Genomic DNA, 12,474 nt, shown 5'->3' on the forward strand with positions numbered 1-12,474 from the left:
TAACTTTAACCGTCGGTTAAGCTAACTGTGGTTGGTGAAATTGGCCCTAAATAATGCTTTATAATTAACTTGGAGGAAATAGCAACATTGTATACATATATGTATGTATGTACATACATACATATATAAGTCGGATATTATTACATCTCTGTTTTACTGTACGAGCGTCGGTAAAGTCGCGATCGTCATTATCGATGCAAGACGCTTTATCGGCTGTTTCGAATCGAATTTTCGAGCCTTCCGCTCGTCTAGGCCAGTCATATATTAAGGTCCATATATTTGGTCCTCATCTACGACAAAATACAAAAACATTAATATATTCGGATTGTACCTCGTTTGTACATGAATGTACTATGATTTTTAGTGTTTGTATATTCTTGGTTAATTAAAAAAAAATAAAAAAGAAACGGGCACAGTAACAACTGTGCCGCAAGCAACAACGTAGACCTACGTCAACTGTCACTATTTCATGTTAAAGTATTCAGCGAAGGAAAGTAGACGTAGGGCTCTACGCGTCAACTTCCTTTGGCTGAAATAGTGACAGTTGACGTAGCCCTACGTCTACTTTTCTTAGCTGAATACTTTAACATGAAATAGTGACAGTTGACGTAGGTCTACGTTGTTGCTTGCGGCACAGTTGTTACTGTGCCCGTTTCTTTTTTAGCTCATAAATTTTTCTCTATAAGAAATTGCTCAAATAGCATATAATGAATTGGCTTCCTTCTAAAAAACTTTATAGGCTAAATGAAATGATGTGGAAGCAATATGCAAGTTTTTAATTTGCAAATTTGTGTTTGTTTTCTTTAATTTAAAAATTTTTGAGAAGTAAAATATACTAAATGTTTTTACTATATTTCTTTTACTATATTTCCATCTTTTTTAACGTGGGAGAAATTCTCATGGATCCTGGGGGGATACTCTTGTACTTCGGTAAAGGTCCATGTAGCGACAATATGCAAAATTCTAATTTGCGCAGTGTTTTAATATTTTTTATTAATTTTTTATTAATTTGATTATATTTTTCACTCTTTCCTACATCTATTTCATATAATATATAATTCTTTTAAATTTGATTGATTAATTTTTAAAAGTTATATATAAACAAAAAAAACCACGTATTAGAACATTCTGAACACATTGCCATATCAAGAAAATCAGTTATAAAAAATTTCAGTTCCGGTTTCCAAAAAATCAGTAACGAAAAATTATACGCATCATGGCAATTCCCGGAAAATTCTAGTTTCTATATAATTCTTTAAGATTCGAAAAATTAGAAAAATTTTTGCACCGGTTTCAAGAAAATCGGTCCGTTAATGAATTAATACTTCGCTATCGAACATTAATTACTTACTTATTATTATATTTTCCCAAAAATTACGTATTATTTCTCAAAAAATTAGACAAATTTCGGTACTGGTTTCCAAAAAATCGGAAACAAAAAATTATACATATCATGGCAATCCCCGGAAAATTTTACCCCTGCTTTCTATATAATTCTTTAAAATTTTATCTGTCCCCGAAAAATTAGAAAAATTCGAAACCGGTTTTCAAAAAATCGGTAACGAAGAATTATCCATAAAAATTATCCTTAAAAAAATTCCTGTCAATACAGGTTTCTCCCAGTGTTAATCATAAATTTCTTGCAAAAATCGGTAACCCGAAGGGGTTACCGATTTTGGCCAAAGTAAATGCAAACCTTCCTTTAACAATATTCTATATAAGATTACATGTATAATTTTTCATTTTTTTAGACATAAATCGGTAACCCCTTCAACGATTGACATCAAATTCAATATCAACCTTCCTTTAATGATAATCTATCCACCAAAAAATTCAGCTCAATATCACAAAATGTACGGAAATTAGAACAAACACGAAGATTTGTTAAAACAAAAATTGGTAACCCCTTCACCAATCATCACTAAATTTAATACCAACATTCCTTTAATGACACTCTATAAAGACTATAAAACAATAACCTTTAATGAAACTCATTAAAACAAATTTCAGCTTAAGGTGATCCTAAAGCCGTGATCCTAGCCGGTTTTTTTCAGTTTTTTTCTTAGCACTAATCTTTTAATTGGCTTTATAGAAATGCAAAATTCTTGTCTAGAATTAAAGTACGCATCAAAATCTAGGTCATGGTGGTCGAATTTATATGTGGTGGTCGTCACGTATAACAAAAAATATTAATTTTTTTTCGTTTTCGATATAAATTCGACCACTATGACCTAGATTTTGATGCGTACTTTAATTCTAGACAAGAATTTTGCATTTCTATAAAGCCAATTAAAAGATTAGTGCTAAGAAAAAAACCGGCTAGAATCACGGCTTTAGGATCACCTTAATATCACAAAATTTACGGAAAAGAGCAGTCATAGAGATGTATTAAGATAGAAATCCGAGTAGAAATCGGTAACTCCTTTTAGAGACTTTAGAGAGAAAATGATCGAGACTCTATAAGCTATCGAATGACACCTTACTTATTACTCGATTATAATTATTAGTTTCAAAGATATAACAAAAATTATAGCAATCATGGAGATTTGTTAAGATAGAAATCGGTAACCCCTTTTGGAGACTTTATAGACTTTAGAGAGAAAATGAGACTATATAAGCTATCGATAATGACAACTTTTTTATTACTCTACGATTATTATTTTCGAAAATATAACAAAAAACTACGCAACCGGTTTAAAAAAAAATCGATATCGAAAAATTAACCCCACCACCGCCATTCCCGGAAAATTCTACCCCTGTTTCATATATAATTCTTTAAAATTCGGTCCATTAACAAATGAGTAGTTCGCGGAAAACGTTGCAAGAAAACGTTGCAAGAAAAAAACTTTCTAACGCTACTATATCTAAACGGTAAGAAATAGAGAGTTCGGACTTGTTTTATCATAAATGGGACTTCTTATAAGCTTTAAAATGAGATGTCAATTATTACTCTACGATTATTAGTTTCGAAGATCTAAACGTTCAAAGTGTGACATGTTTTCGTTGCATCGTCGCGTTGCATCGTGCACCCGCCGATATTACCCCCCCCCCTTCCGCGGAGAAAGACGTAGTTCTACGTCAAAAAAGTAAAAAGTTTTGAGCCCGCGCGAAACGCGGGCGCGGGTGAAAAACCTAGTAAGAATATATTTTTCTTTATTGAATTATGTATAATGCTTTGATGCAAGTAATTTATCTTTGATTAACGCTATATAATCTCATTTTAAGATTTGCATGTCAAAAATAAAGATATTCTCTAAAAAAGAATGTTATTTTTTTTCTGTGTGTCTATATTTTTTTATATACATAATTTAAAAAAATATATAAAAAAATATGTCAAAAATATTATTTATACACGTTACATTATTTACTGAACTTAAAATTTCTCTATCATTTCTTCATTTCTTCACGAATTTCTTCGAATTTCGTGAAGTCTGTATAGACTGCCGGTTTTTATATATTTTTAACTTTTATTACCGTTTTCATGCAAGACTTTAATTGATGCTTTCTTTCTCTTGTTGATCTTGGTGATGCAATCTCAAAGTGTCATTTTTGAATTGCGAGAAACATGAATTGGTGAATTAAATCAGACATTATCAATAATAAGAAGGATATGGGCATGCATATAAAGTATAGATTCTAGCGTTATAAGATACACACTGAGAAAAAAATTTGTTAATCCGAAAAAATATTTAGTTTGATACATGCTAAACATTTTAGTTAGTTAGTAACTAACTAAACATTAGTTGAATTAATTAATTCTTAGTTAAAAAATTTTGATGGTTGACATGAATGCACTATTATATATTTTTTAATGCAATTTAATAATTGTTGAAACAACTAATGTTTAGTTAACTAACATGTTTAATTGCACGTATCGGACTAAATATTTTTTTGAATTAACATATTTTTTTCTCAGTGCACGAGAGACTTTTATCGAACGTTAGCGAAGTAAAAGCAATTTCAGCGGAAATTATAACTAGCTTTGACCTAGACGTTACTTTTATTTGCGACACATTTATATATTATTACATATATTATTATTGCGTAAGTTATATAGATGTATTGTAAATATAAATATCTGAATCTGTGTGCCTTGTACGCCGTGCGTACAAAATGCGTTTATAATTTATTTACCAATGGATTGTAATAATTTTTTATATATCGAAAGTTGCACGTACATCTTGACGTATGTACATACATACATACAAATACTTCTTCATTTCTATTTATTTTTGTTTCTATTTATTTCTGTTCTAGGATGAAGCTAATTGCCATTTTTAAGAGAATGTTATAATAACTTACCTAAAATTAAACTGCAGCGATTTTCCTCTTTATGTTAATATTTAGTGGTTAAGGAGGTTCTACAGGTACTCTCTAGTCAGTTGAGAGATGAAGAGAAAATCTTTAAATTCATCGATTCTAAGTATTTATAAAACATTTTCGTGAATTTTGATGACGTTAGAGCTTATATCATATCCATATTAGTCGAAACGAGGAATAATTAAAAATATCGTGTAAGTGCTCCTTTGACTCTGGCGGCTTATAATGAAAGAAAATGTGGTAACGTCGCGAACTTGACAGTTCTGCTCATATGACCGTGGTTATTTCACAATTTCACATAATTCTAGAGCGAGTACTTCTCCGTAAGCGCTCGTAAACGTTAGGTGCTTAAGTTTGAGGTGCTGTCATACTGTGGTGCTGTACTGGCTGTACACTTTTCGCGCGGGTGCAGTCGCTGCGACATTGCCAAATCTCCCTTGTTATTCGAAGCACGCTACGTGAACTGTGATATGGCCTGTTTCAATAGCCAATATTACAAAATTTTACGCGATAACCCTTGTTTTTCTCGATATTTCTGAAAAGCTTAGATTAAGATCTATAAGAGCTCCGTTTTTTGAATCTCTGGTAGGTCGCCTTTATATAATTAATATCTCGTTTCCTGTCTCCAAGAGCCCCTCTGCCATATGTAGCTTATGTTAAAAACTGTGATTTCAAAATTCATTTTTGCAAATTTTTACACGGTAAACGATGCTAAAATTTTTCGAGCACTTTTCTCGCATCTCAATTTATACGTCCATAAAGTTTTTTCCAATTTTTAGATACATCCATTATCTGTAGAACCTCCTTAAACGCCCAGTATATTTAAGATAAAAAGAGAAAAGACTAAAAAAGTGCTAGTCTTGAAGTTTTAACTTCGAAAGTAAGGTATTTATACTATCACTAAAGACAAGTCTCTCTCTCTCTCTCTCTCTCTCTCTCTCTCTCTCTCTCTCTCTCTCTCTCCCTCTCCCTCCCTCCCTCCCGGGTGGGAACCCACCCTCCCTCTTTCCCTCCCTCCCTTATAATTTTAAGACAATGTTTTATGGTTCAAATCTTTGTTTTTAGTAACGCAAATATTGACACTTCGTGCATTATATACGTTTAAGACGTGAGACACAAGTCACACAAGACAGTATTATACCGTTACTAAAAACAAAGATTTAAAGCATAAAACATTGTCTTGAAATTATAAGTCAGCTATTCTGCTCAAGCCCTTAATTTTAGTGAATCTCATGACTCATGCATGCATGCGTTCTTAAAGTCCGTTGCTTTGAACGGCATGATAATTAATGATAAGGGTCTCTCAACTCGTCGGCTTATTCAAACTTTTGATTAAAGTAATGTCTAAAACTTACAGTATTTATGGCAAATCGTCATAATTATTGAAAAACGTGCTACTTCAAGTAAATGCAAATCATGCAAAATTATTGGTAAAAGATGAAACACAAGAAGATAACGTAATCGTAAATAATCGCATTCGATTATTCGATACAATAAATCCCTTCAGCGGTTTCATAGCGGTTCGATTTGACAACTCGCGAGAACACATAACTCAATTTCTTCTTAATTCCATGTTAATGTGATTGCAACGTCGAGACACGCTTTCGCGATGTACCGCGAGAATTTTCACGCCGCAGTATGAAAAATCGATTATACGATTGCATCTGCGTCTTCATCTTGCTCGTGATATTACAATCGTTGATTTGTCACGCGAAAATCGTCAATAATACTCACAGGTATTGACAGTACGCGATTTTCTTAGGCTGCTCTGCATTACCCGTCTGTTGTGGATTTAATGAGATTTTACACTTTCTACTTGTCACTTGTTATGCTTTTATTCTCTGCACATAAAATATTCTTTTATATTTTACATCGCTTGAAAGATTATATGTTTCTAGAACTAAACGGGAGATTTCCGTTGCTAAAACATCGCAATCTAAAGGAGATTCTAGTTATGCAAAACAAATAAACTCGGAACATGAAGAGAAAGGGGATGATGATTCTGAAGAGGGCAATACCTATCGAGACAATACGAAAGGGAAGCGTAAAGTTTCGAGGAAAGCCACGGATTCCGTGATCTCCGTCGATCTCCATTCATCTAACGTTGAAGGATCCTTCGATCGTGACGATGTGTCCAGATACCTTAACTCGCGACGTTCGAGTGAAGAACCGGAAGAAGCGGATGAAGAGGCAACGGCACGTGATAAAAACGAGGAAATGAGTAATCTCCTGCGTTTACCCCGTAACATAAACGGCGACAGATATACCGATCAGGACGAGAGATCGAGTTTGTATGATGACTACGAGGCGAAAGACATCGCGAAACGTGGTGCCCTAAGCGGCCCAGAGGATTACGAGGAAATAGAAGAAGACGACTCACCGGGAATATCGGAAGATATAGCTGCGGTGCAAGACTCGATGGCTGAAGTCGAGAAAAAAGAAAAGGATGCTCGGGTGAAGAGAGACCAAGCGGAAATTTCAGAAATGCTCGATACGTCCAAGTCAAGTCCGGACGATCCAGTAAAGTTAAAAGAGTCGAAGATCGCGGCAAAGGATCCTAACTCACGCGACGTCTCATCTCGTATCGAATTGTTGAAAGGTTTTAACGAAGCGTCAGCGCCCAAGGACGCGTCCAAGATCAAAGGTTTCGGGTCGAAGGACCCGATCTCAAGGGTGAGCGATTCCTCCAAGATTCAAGAACCAACGAGCAAAGTTACTTTGCCCAAGAAAGACGAATCAAATGTGGAATACGAGAAACGCGTGGAGGAGGAGATTCAACGGAAGATCGATTCGCTTAAGGAGGAGATTCGACGAAATATCGAGGTGCAGAAACAAATAAGAGACATCGAGGACAACAATGCCCGATTCGACGAGTTGCAAGATCAGGAGCACGAGGATGAGGAGAGGCAGAATTTCAAGGATAAACTGATCGAGAAGCGCCAGATTGTAGCCAAAAGATCCATCCGCGAGATCGTCGATGACACGGCTGGTTCTTCCCAGCGAAACGAGAAAAAGCGATCTTTAAGGAGAGAACTGCATAAAAAGCGGCAACATCGATCTAGCGAGATCGGCAAGTCGAATACTTCGAAGGAGAATGAAAATCTGAAGAAACGATTCGTGACTAATCACGATAAGTCTTCTGAGCTAATTCCTTCGAAAGGGCTTTTCAAAAAGAAACGCGAGCGCGTTAGGCAAATTTTCTTGGTGAATAACGATCAGCATCAGGCGAAGAAGAGACAATCGAGAGGCTACACGTTGCCATCCGACCGGACAGCCGTTGGATCCGAAAATGAATTATTCATGAACCCCGATTCGAGTTCTTATCTCCGTACGGACAACAAAATGGTAAGGCTTAAATTAGTGGAAAACGGATTAAAACCGTCCATTATCATGTGATTATTAAAAATTAATTGATATATTGCGTAAAATAAATTGCAGAAATTACTTTTATACATTAATATAAATTACATATTTATACATTAATATAAATATAAATGTATAAAAACAAGTGACAAAAAAAACTGTCGCAGCTCCAAGTATCTTTGCCCGTTGGTGAAGACGAGAATAACGAGGAAGAACAGAGTCCTACAGCGGAACACTCTGATTCTTTGGTGTCTCTCACTGGAAGTTCGCAGGAATTAAGTCCACGTTTACAAAAAGAGTACAAAGAGGCCTTCGGTGGATTGCAGAGTGAGCCTGGTAACGCTTTAGCCAGATTTAAGAGGATCAAACGTGTACTAGCTGGTCCTAATGCAAAAATTTGAAGTTTTTGTCGAGAGAGAGATGTAAGATAACATAGATTTATCTTTATTTTACAATCTTCAGGACAAATATATCGTACAAAATAAAATTATGCAAACAATACTTCTAAACTAAGGCCATAATAGCAAAAGACTAATAAATAATACGAATATGTAGGGATAGATTTATGTAAAGAAATATAGATATTAAAGAAAGCAGAATAATGCACATATTTGTAATTAAAGAAAAGATTATAGCTATAATAGAATGTAATGCCATTAATTACGAAATATTCCGAGATTGCGAGCCGATTTAATTATAGCCTAAATAAATTATATAAATTCTTAACAAAGATGGATAAACTCTATTTTTTATCACTAATTATTTATGCACGCTATTTTACGCTGATTTCTACAAAACCTTAAAAGACATCGGGACACACATCAAGATATTTCTTCTCTCCTCTCTTTTTTTGTATTTAATAATTATTCATATATATTTTGGCACAAAATTTGATGATAAATAGTGCAATATTTTTACATAATAAAAATTAATGAGTACAGCACATCTTATGCAGACTTCAAAAGCAAGATAATTCTTCATTATCATTCAACCATACGTCACATGTTTAAATCACAATTTACATAATAATAAATTAAATTAGTGCAAATTATAATATGTGAAAGAGTTTCATGCATTCTCTTTGATTTACAGAGTGACATATAAATATTACGTACCACTTTTGTTCACATATTACTTGACGGTCATGGCCGATTAAAAAAAAAAAATAAATAAACAAAAAATACATGAAATATTACACTGAAAAACTATCGGCAAATATTACAGAGTTTAAAGAAATCTATGAATAAATAGATTTGGGTTAAACGGTATATAGGGTGTTTCTTAAAGACCGCCCACTAACTACTACATAGCGTTATTTATAAAAAATTGAGTCAAAAAGTCCTGAGTCATTTTTTTCTATAATGCTTAATGAAGCAGTAATTATTGAATAAAGTCAATCCACTCAGTGCCACGCTTTAGCCGGCCATACGTCAGTGAGCCGCGGTGCCTGGTAGTATGCGTGAGCGCACACTACGGCCGCTCGGCTATAAAAGACAGTGTTGATTGTATTGACCTTAGGACTTTTCGCCTCAATTTTGAATTATATATGAAGTAGAGGTAGAATTTCCCGGGGATTACCATAATGTGTATAATTTTTCGTTACCGTGGAAACCGGTACCGAAATTTTTCTAATTTTTCAGGAAATAATACACGTAATTTTTCGGGAAATAATAAGTATCTAATGTCCGATCGCGAACTACTCATTCATTAATGGACCGATTATCTTGAAACCGGTGCCAAAATTTTTCTAATTTTTGGGGGATGGCGACGATGAATTTAATTTTTTATTAATGGATTTTTTGGAAACTGGTCCCAAAATTTTTCTAATTTTTCGGGAAATAATAAGTACTAATGTCTGTCCGTCAGATCGCGAGCTACTCATTTATTAATAGATTTTCTTGAAACTGGTACTAAAATTTTTCTAATTTTTCGGGGATCTAGATTTAATTTTTTATTAATGGATCAATTTTCTTGAAACCGGTGCTAAAGTTTTTCTAATTCTTCTGATCGCAAGCTACTTATTCATTAATCAAAATTTTCGATAATTGCTGTTAAACTTTTCTTTTCCTCTGTACTTGCAAAACTATATTGTACAGATAATATAGACAATTCTTTAAGCTGTTTTCTTCCAATATTAAAAACAGAATTTAGTATCTCTAATTCCTTTGATAAGCACGTGTTAAAAACACCTTTATCGTCAGTCTAAAAAAACAATTATTTTATTTGTTAGTGAATTTTTAACAATATATGTTATTTTTCATACTTACTGCAATTGTTATAGGATGTCCAGCTTTGTACAGATATTTAAATTGATGATACATATAAGACGGTACTGTTTTACATTTAATGTTTGATGTCAAGCATAATTCTAGATTATAAGAAAAGTAAAATAATACATATTATTAACGTTCACCAAAATATCTGTTTTTGAAAAGAAATTATCAAAGATTTCTTACCAACAGGAATTTTGGATTCCAATAACATATTAAACAATTGTTGAGAACCTTGTAAACTAGGATGAATGCAAGTACAATGTCCCAATCGATCAGGTTTAAATTTTAAAATATCGTTTGTTTCCACTTCATTTGGCACCTGTATTTATACATACTATATTGTACAGGGTGTCTCATTTTAAATGACAACCTTGAATATCTTTTGAACAAAACAATTTTAAAGATTTGAATTTTAAAAATGAAAATATTTTAGATGAAAATTGAAGGGTTTAAAGGGGGCCAATCTTATCTCCTTATACACCTCCTTGGAGCTTTCATGTATACACAAGTATTTAAAGAAGTTGGAGTACTATTGCAACAGCATATTCTTGAGATCAAATCAAATCAAGAAGTCCTGTACCACTTTTCCCTCCAACAAACAATTATCGAGATCCTAAGCTAAATATTGGAAAAGTTACCAAGTTCTCCTTGAATATCTCAAAAAGTATTAGGTAAATAAAAAAATATTTTAGACAAAAGTTGTTCAAATTAATTAGTAGAAAGATAATACAATAAAAAATAGAGGTTTTATTTACAAAATTTGACTCAGTCCCTACTAATGAGCTCAGGCAACGAGTCCCAGAATCAAAATGTAATAAGACTGTCTATTGATTCCCTTTGAATCCTCCAACTTTTATCTGAAACATTTTTCTTTAAAATGTATTGTTCAAGATATACTTGAGATCGTCATTTAAAATAGGACATCTTGTATGTGTAGAGATAGTTGATCTTATCCAAAAGATAATTTACCTCAGCACAATGAGCCGTAATACTAAGGCCGACTTTCCTGGACTTTTCTAATAACTCTAAAAATGAATCGCCTGCTGTTGGATCGCCACTAAGATCAATACCCACAACATATCCTGGATATTTCTCTATAAACTGTATAGCAAGATTTATATTTTCTTCTGCAGATTCGTAACCTTGTTTTCGATTAATTGACACTAGTAGTTTTACAAGAATTTGTGGAAACTCAGATTTGGATGCTCTGTACACATATATCAAATATCATTTACTAATTACCTCAAGGGAAAATTAAAAAATATACGTACAGACATTATCAAGTTACTTACTCCATAGCTTTTATTATAGCTTCAAGGTACTCTGTTTTTGTCATTAAATCATTTACAGCACGAGGTGTGCTTCTCAATTCTAAATAAATCACATTGTCCTCGTGAAACTCTTTTATCACGTCGCAAGTAGCAACAAATACGGCCTGTGGTGTAATTGTTAGTGCATGCGCTATGTCAAACATTTTAAAACATCTGAAAAATAAATATTACATAGTATATTCTTTATTGAACAATTTATGACCTCAATAGTGTTTTGTAGGAAAATACTGCCTACGTACTCGCTTAAAGATGAGAAATTAGTAGTATCCATACAAGCTTGATCGGAAGCAATGCCTGAGCGATGCATTTTACATAATTTTTGCAACGTACTCACACTTAACGAACCGTTTAAATGTGCATGAAGTTCCTAATCAATCAAAGAAAGAATTCACTGTTTAGTAAATTAAAATATAAAATAAAAGTATTTATTTTCTACAATAAGCGTCACTCTTTAGGCGAGGAACACAAAAACGTACCACTTTGGGTAACTTTCGGCAAAACTCCTGCATGTCCATTTTATCATTCAATATAAGTCTTAACTTTATAAAATAATTATTACACTTTTCAGTTCTATAAAACGAATATTCCCGTTGGAAATGCAATCAAAACTGTGTTTACCACTGTTTACGTTTTCGAGTTGTTCACGTTCACGAATCACGAGTTGTTTGATAGATAGATGGAGTTACCATTGAGCGCGAATGACAGAAATCACGTGATTGGGTGCGTTCAGCCAGAGAGAAACCTGAGAGCGGCCACCGGGATCATTCCGTTCCAGCGGACGTATACTGACGCGCCGCCTGAGAAAGTGGACGTCAACTACGTCGTTACGCTCGGTAACGGTACACACATGGTTCGTGTCCGTGCTATGGTTCGTGTCCGAACTACTCAGATGGAGGGGATATGCCAGACGGCTGACTCGGCACTCGGTAAGCTTCGAGCGGGGAGAGAAGGGCAGACATACGATCTGCTGTCTCCTTCTCGCTTGAGCTGTGACGTAGCTGCTTAGCACGCGCCGGCTATGCCACGATGCCATGCATTTCGGGTATCGCTCCTCGCGTCTCGCCGAATGCCGAGTCTCGCGTTGGCAATCGACGATGCGCTATACGTTACATTTACGTTTATATTTACAAATTTTAATTTTTATATTTATAAATATATATATATATATATATATATATATATATATA

General features: G+C 34.0%; 2 protein-coding genes across 3 annotated transcripts; one reads left to right on the plus strand and one right to left on the minus strand.

The window, feature by feature from the left end:
- Positions 1-51: 51 nt before the first annotated feature.
- On the minus strand, positions 52-11,968 carry LOC112457205 (adenosine deaminase-like protein). Of its 2 annotated transcripts, none has more exons than XM_025020134.1 (7): positions 11,764-11,968; positions 11,527-11,654; positions 11,249-11,440; positions 10,926-11,163; positions 10,140-10,275; positions 9,951-10,051; positions 52-290 (listed from the first exon to the last, which is right to left on the minus strand). In XM_025020134.1, exons 1-7 carry the CDS (start codon positions 11,800-11,802, stop codon positions 258-260), a joined length of 867 nt encoding a protein of 288 aa, XP_024875902.1. In that variant the 5' UTR covers positions 11,803-11,968; the 3' UTR covers positions 52-257. The 2 variants fall into 2 exon arrangements, with proteins under 2 accessions (XP_024875902.1, XP_024875901.1); XM_025020133.1 differs by lacking the exon at positions 52-290 and adding an exon at positions 9,454-9,885.
- On the plus strand, positions 5,372-9,289 carry LOC112457206 (trichohyalin-like). Its single transcript, XM_025020135.1, has 3 exons — positions 5,372-6,056; positions 6,219-7,665; positions 7,851-9,289. The coding sequence occupies exons 1-3, from the start codon at positions 5,959-5,961 to the stop codon at positions 8,082-8,084; spliced, it is 1,779 nt and encodes a 592-aa protein (XP_024875903.1). The 5' UTR covers positions 5,372-5,958; the 3' UTR covers positions 8,085-9,289.
- Positions 11,969-12,474: the final 506 nt, after the last annotated feature.

The sequence above is a fragment of the Temnothorax curvispinosus genome, unplaced genomic scaffold (assembly GCF_003070985.1).
Source record: "Temnothorax curvispinosus isolate PA1 unplaced genomic scaffold, ASM307098v1 QBEX01007608.1, whole genome shotgun sequence".
Taxonomy (NCBI): domain Eukaryota; kingdom Metazoa; phylum Arthropoda; class Insecta; order Hymenoptera; family Formicidae; genus Temnothorax; species Temnothorax curvispinosus.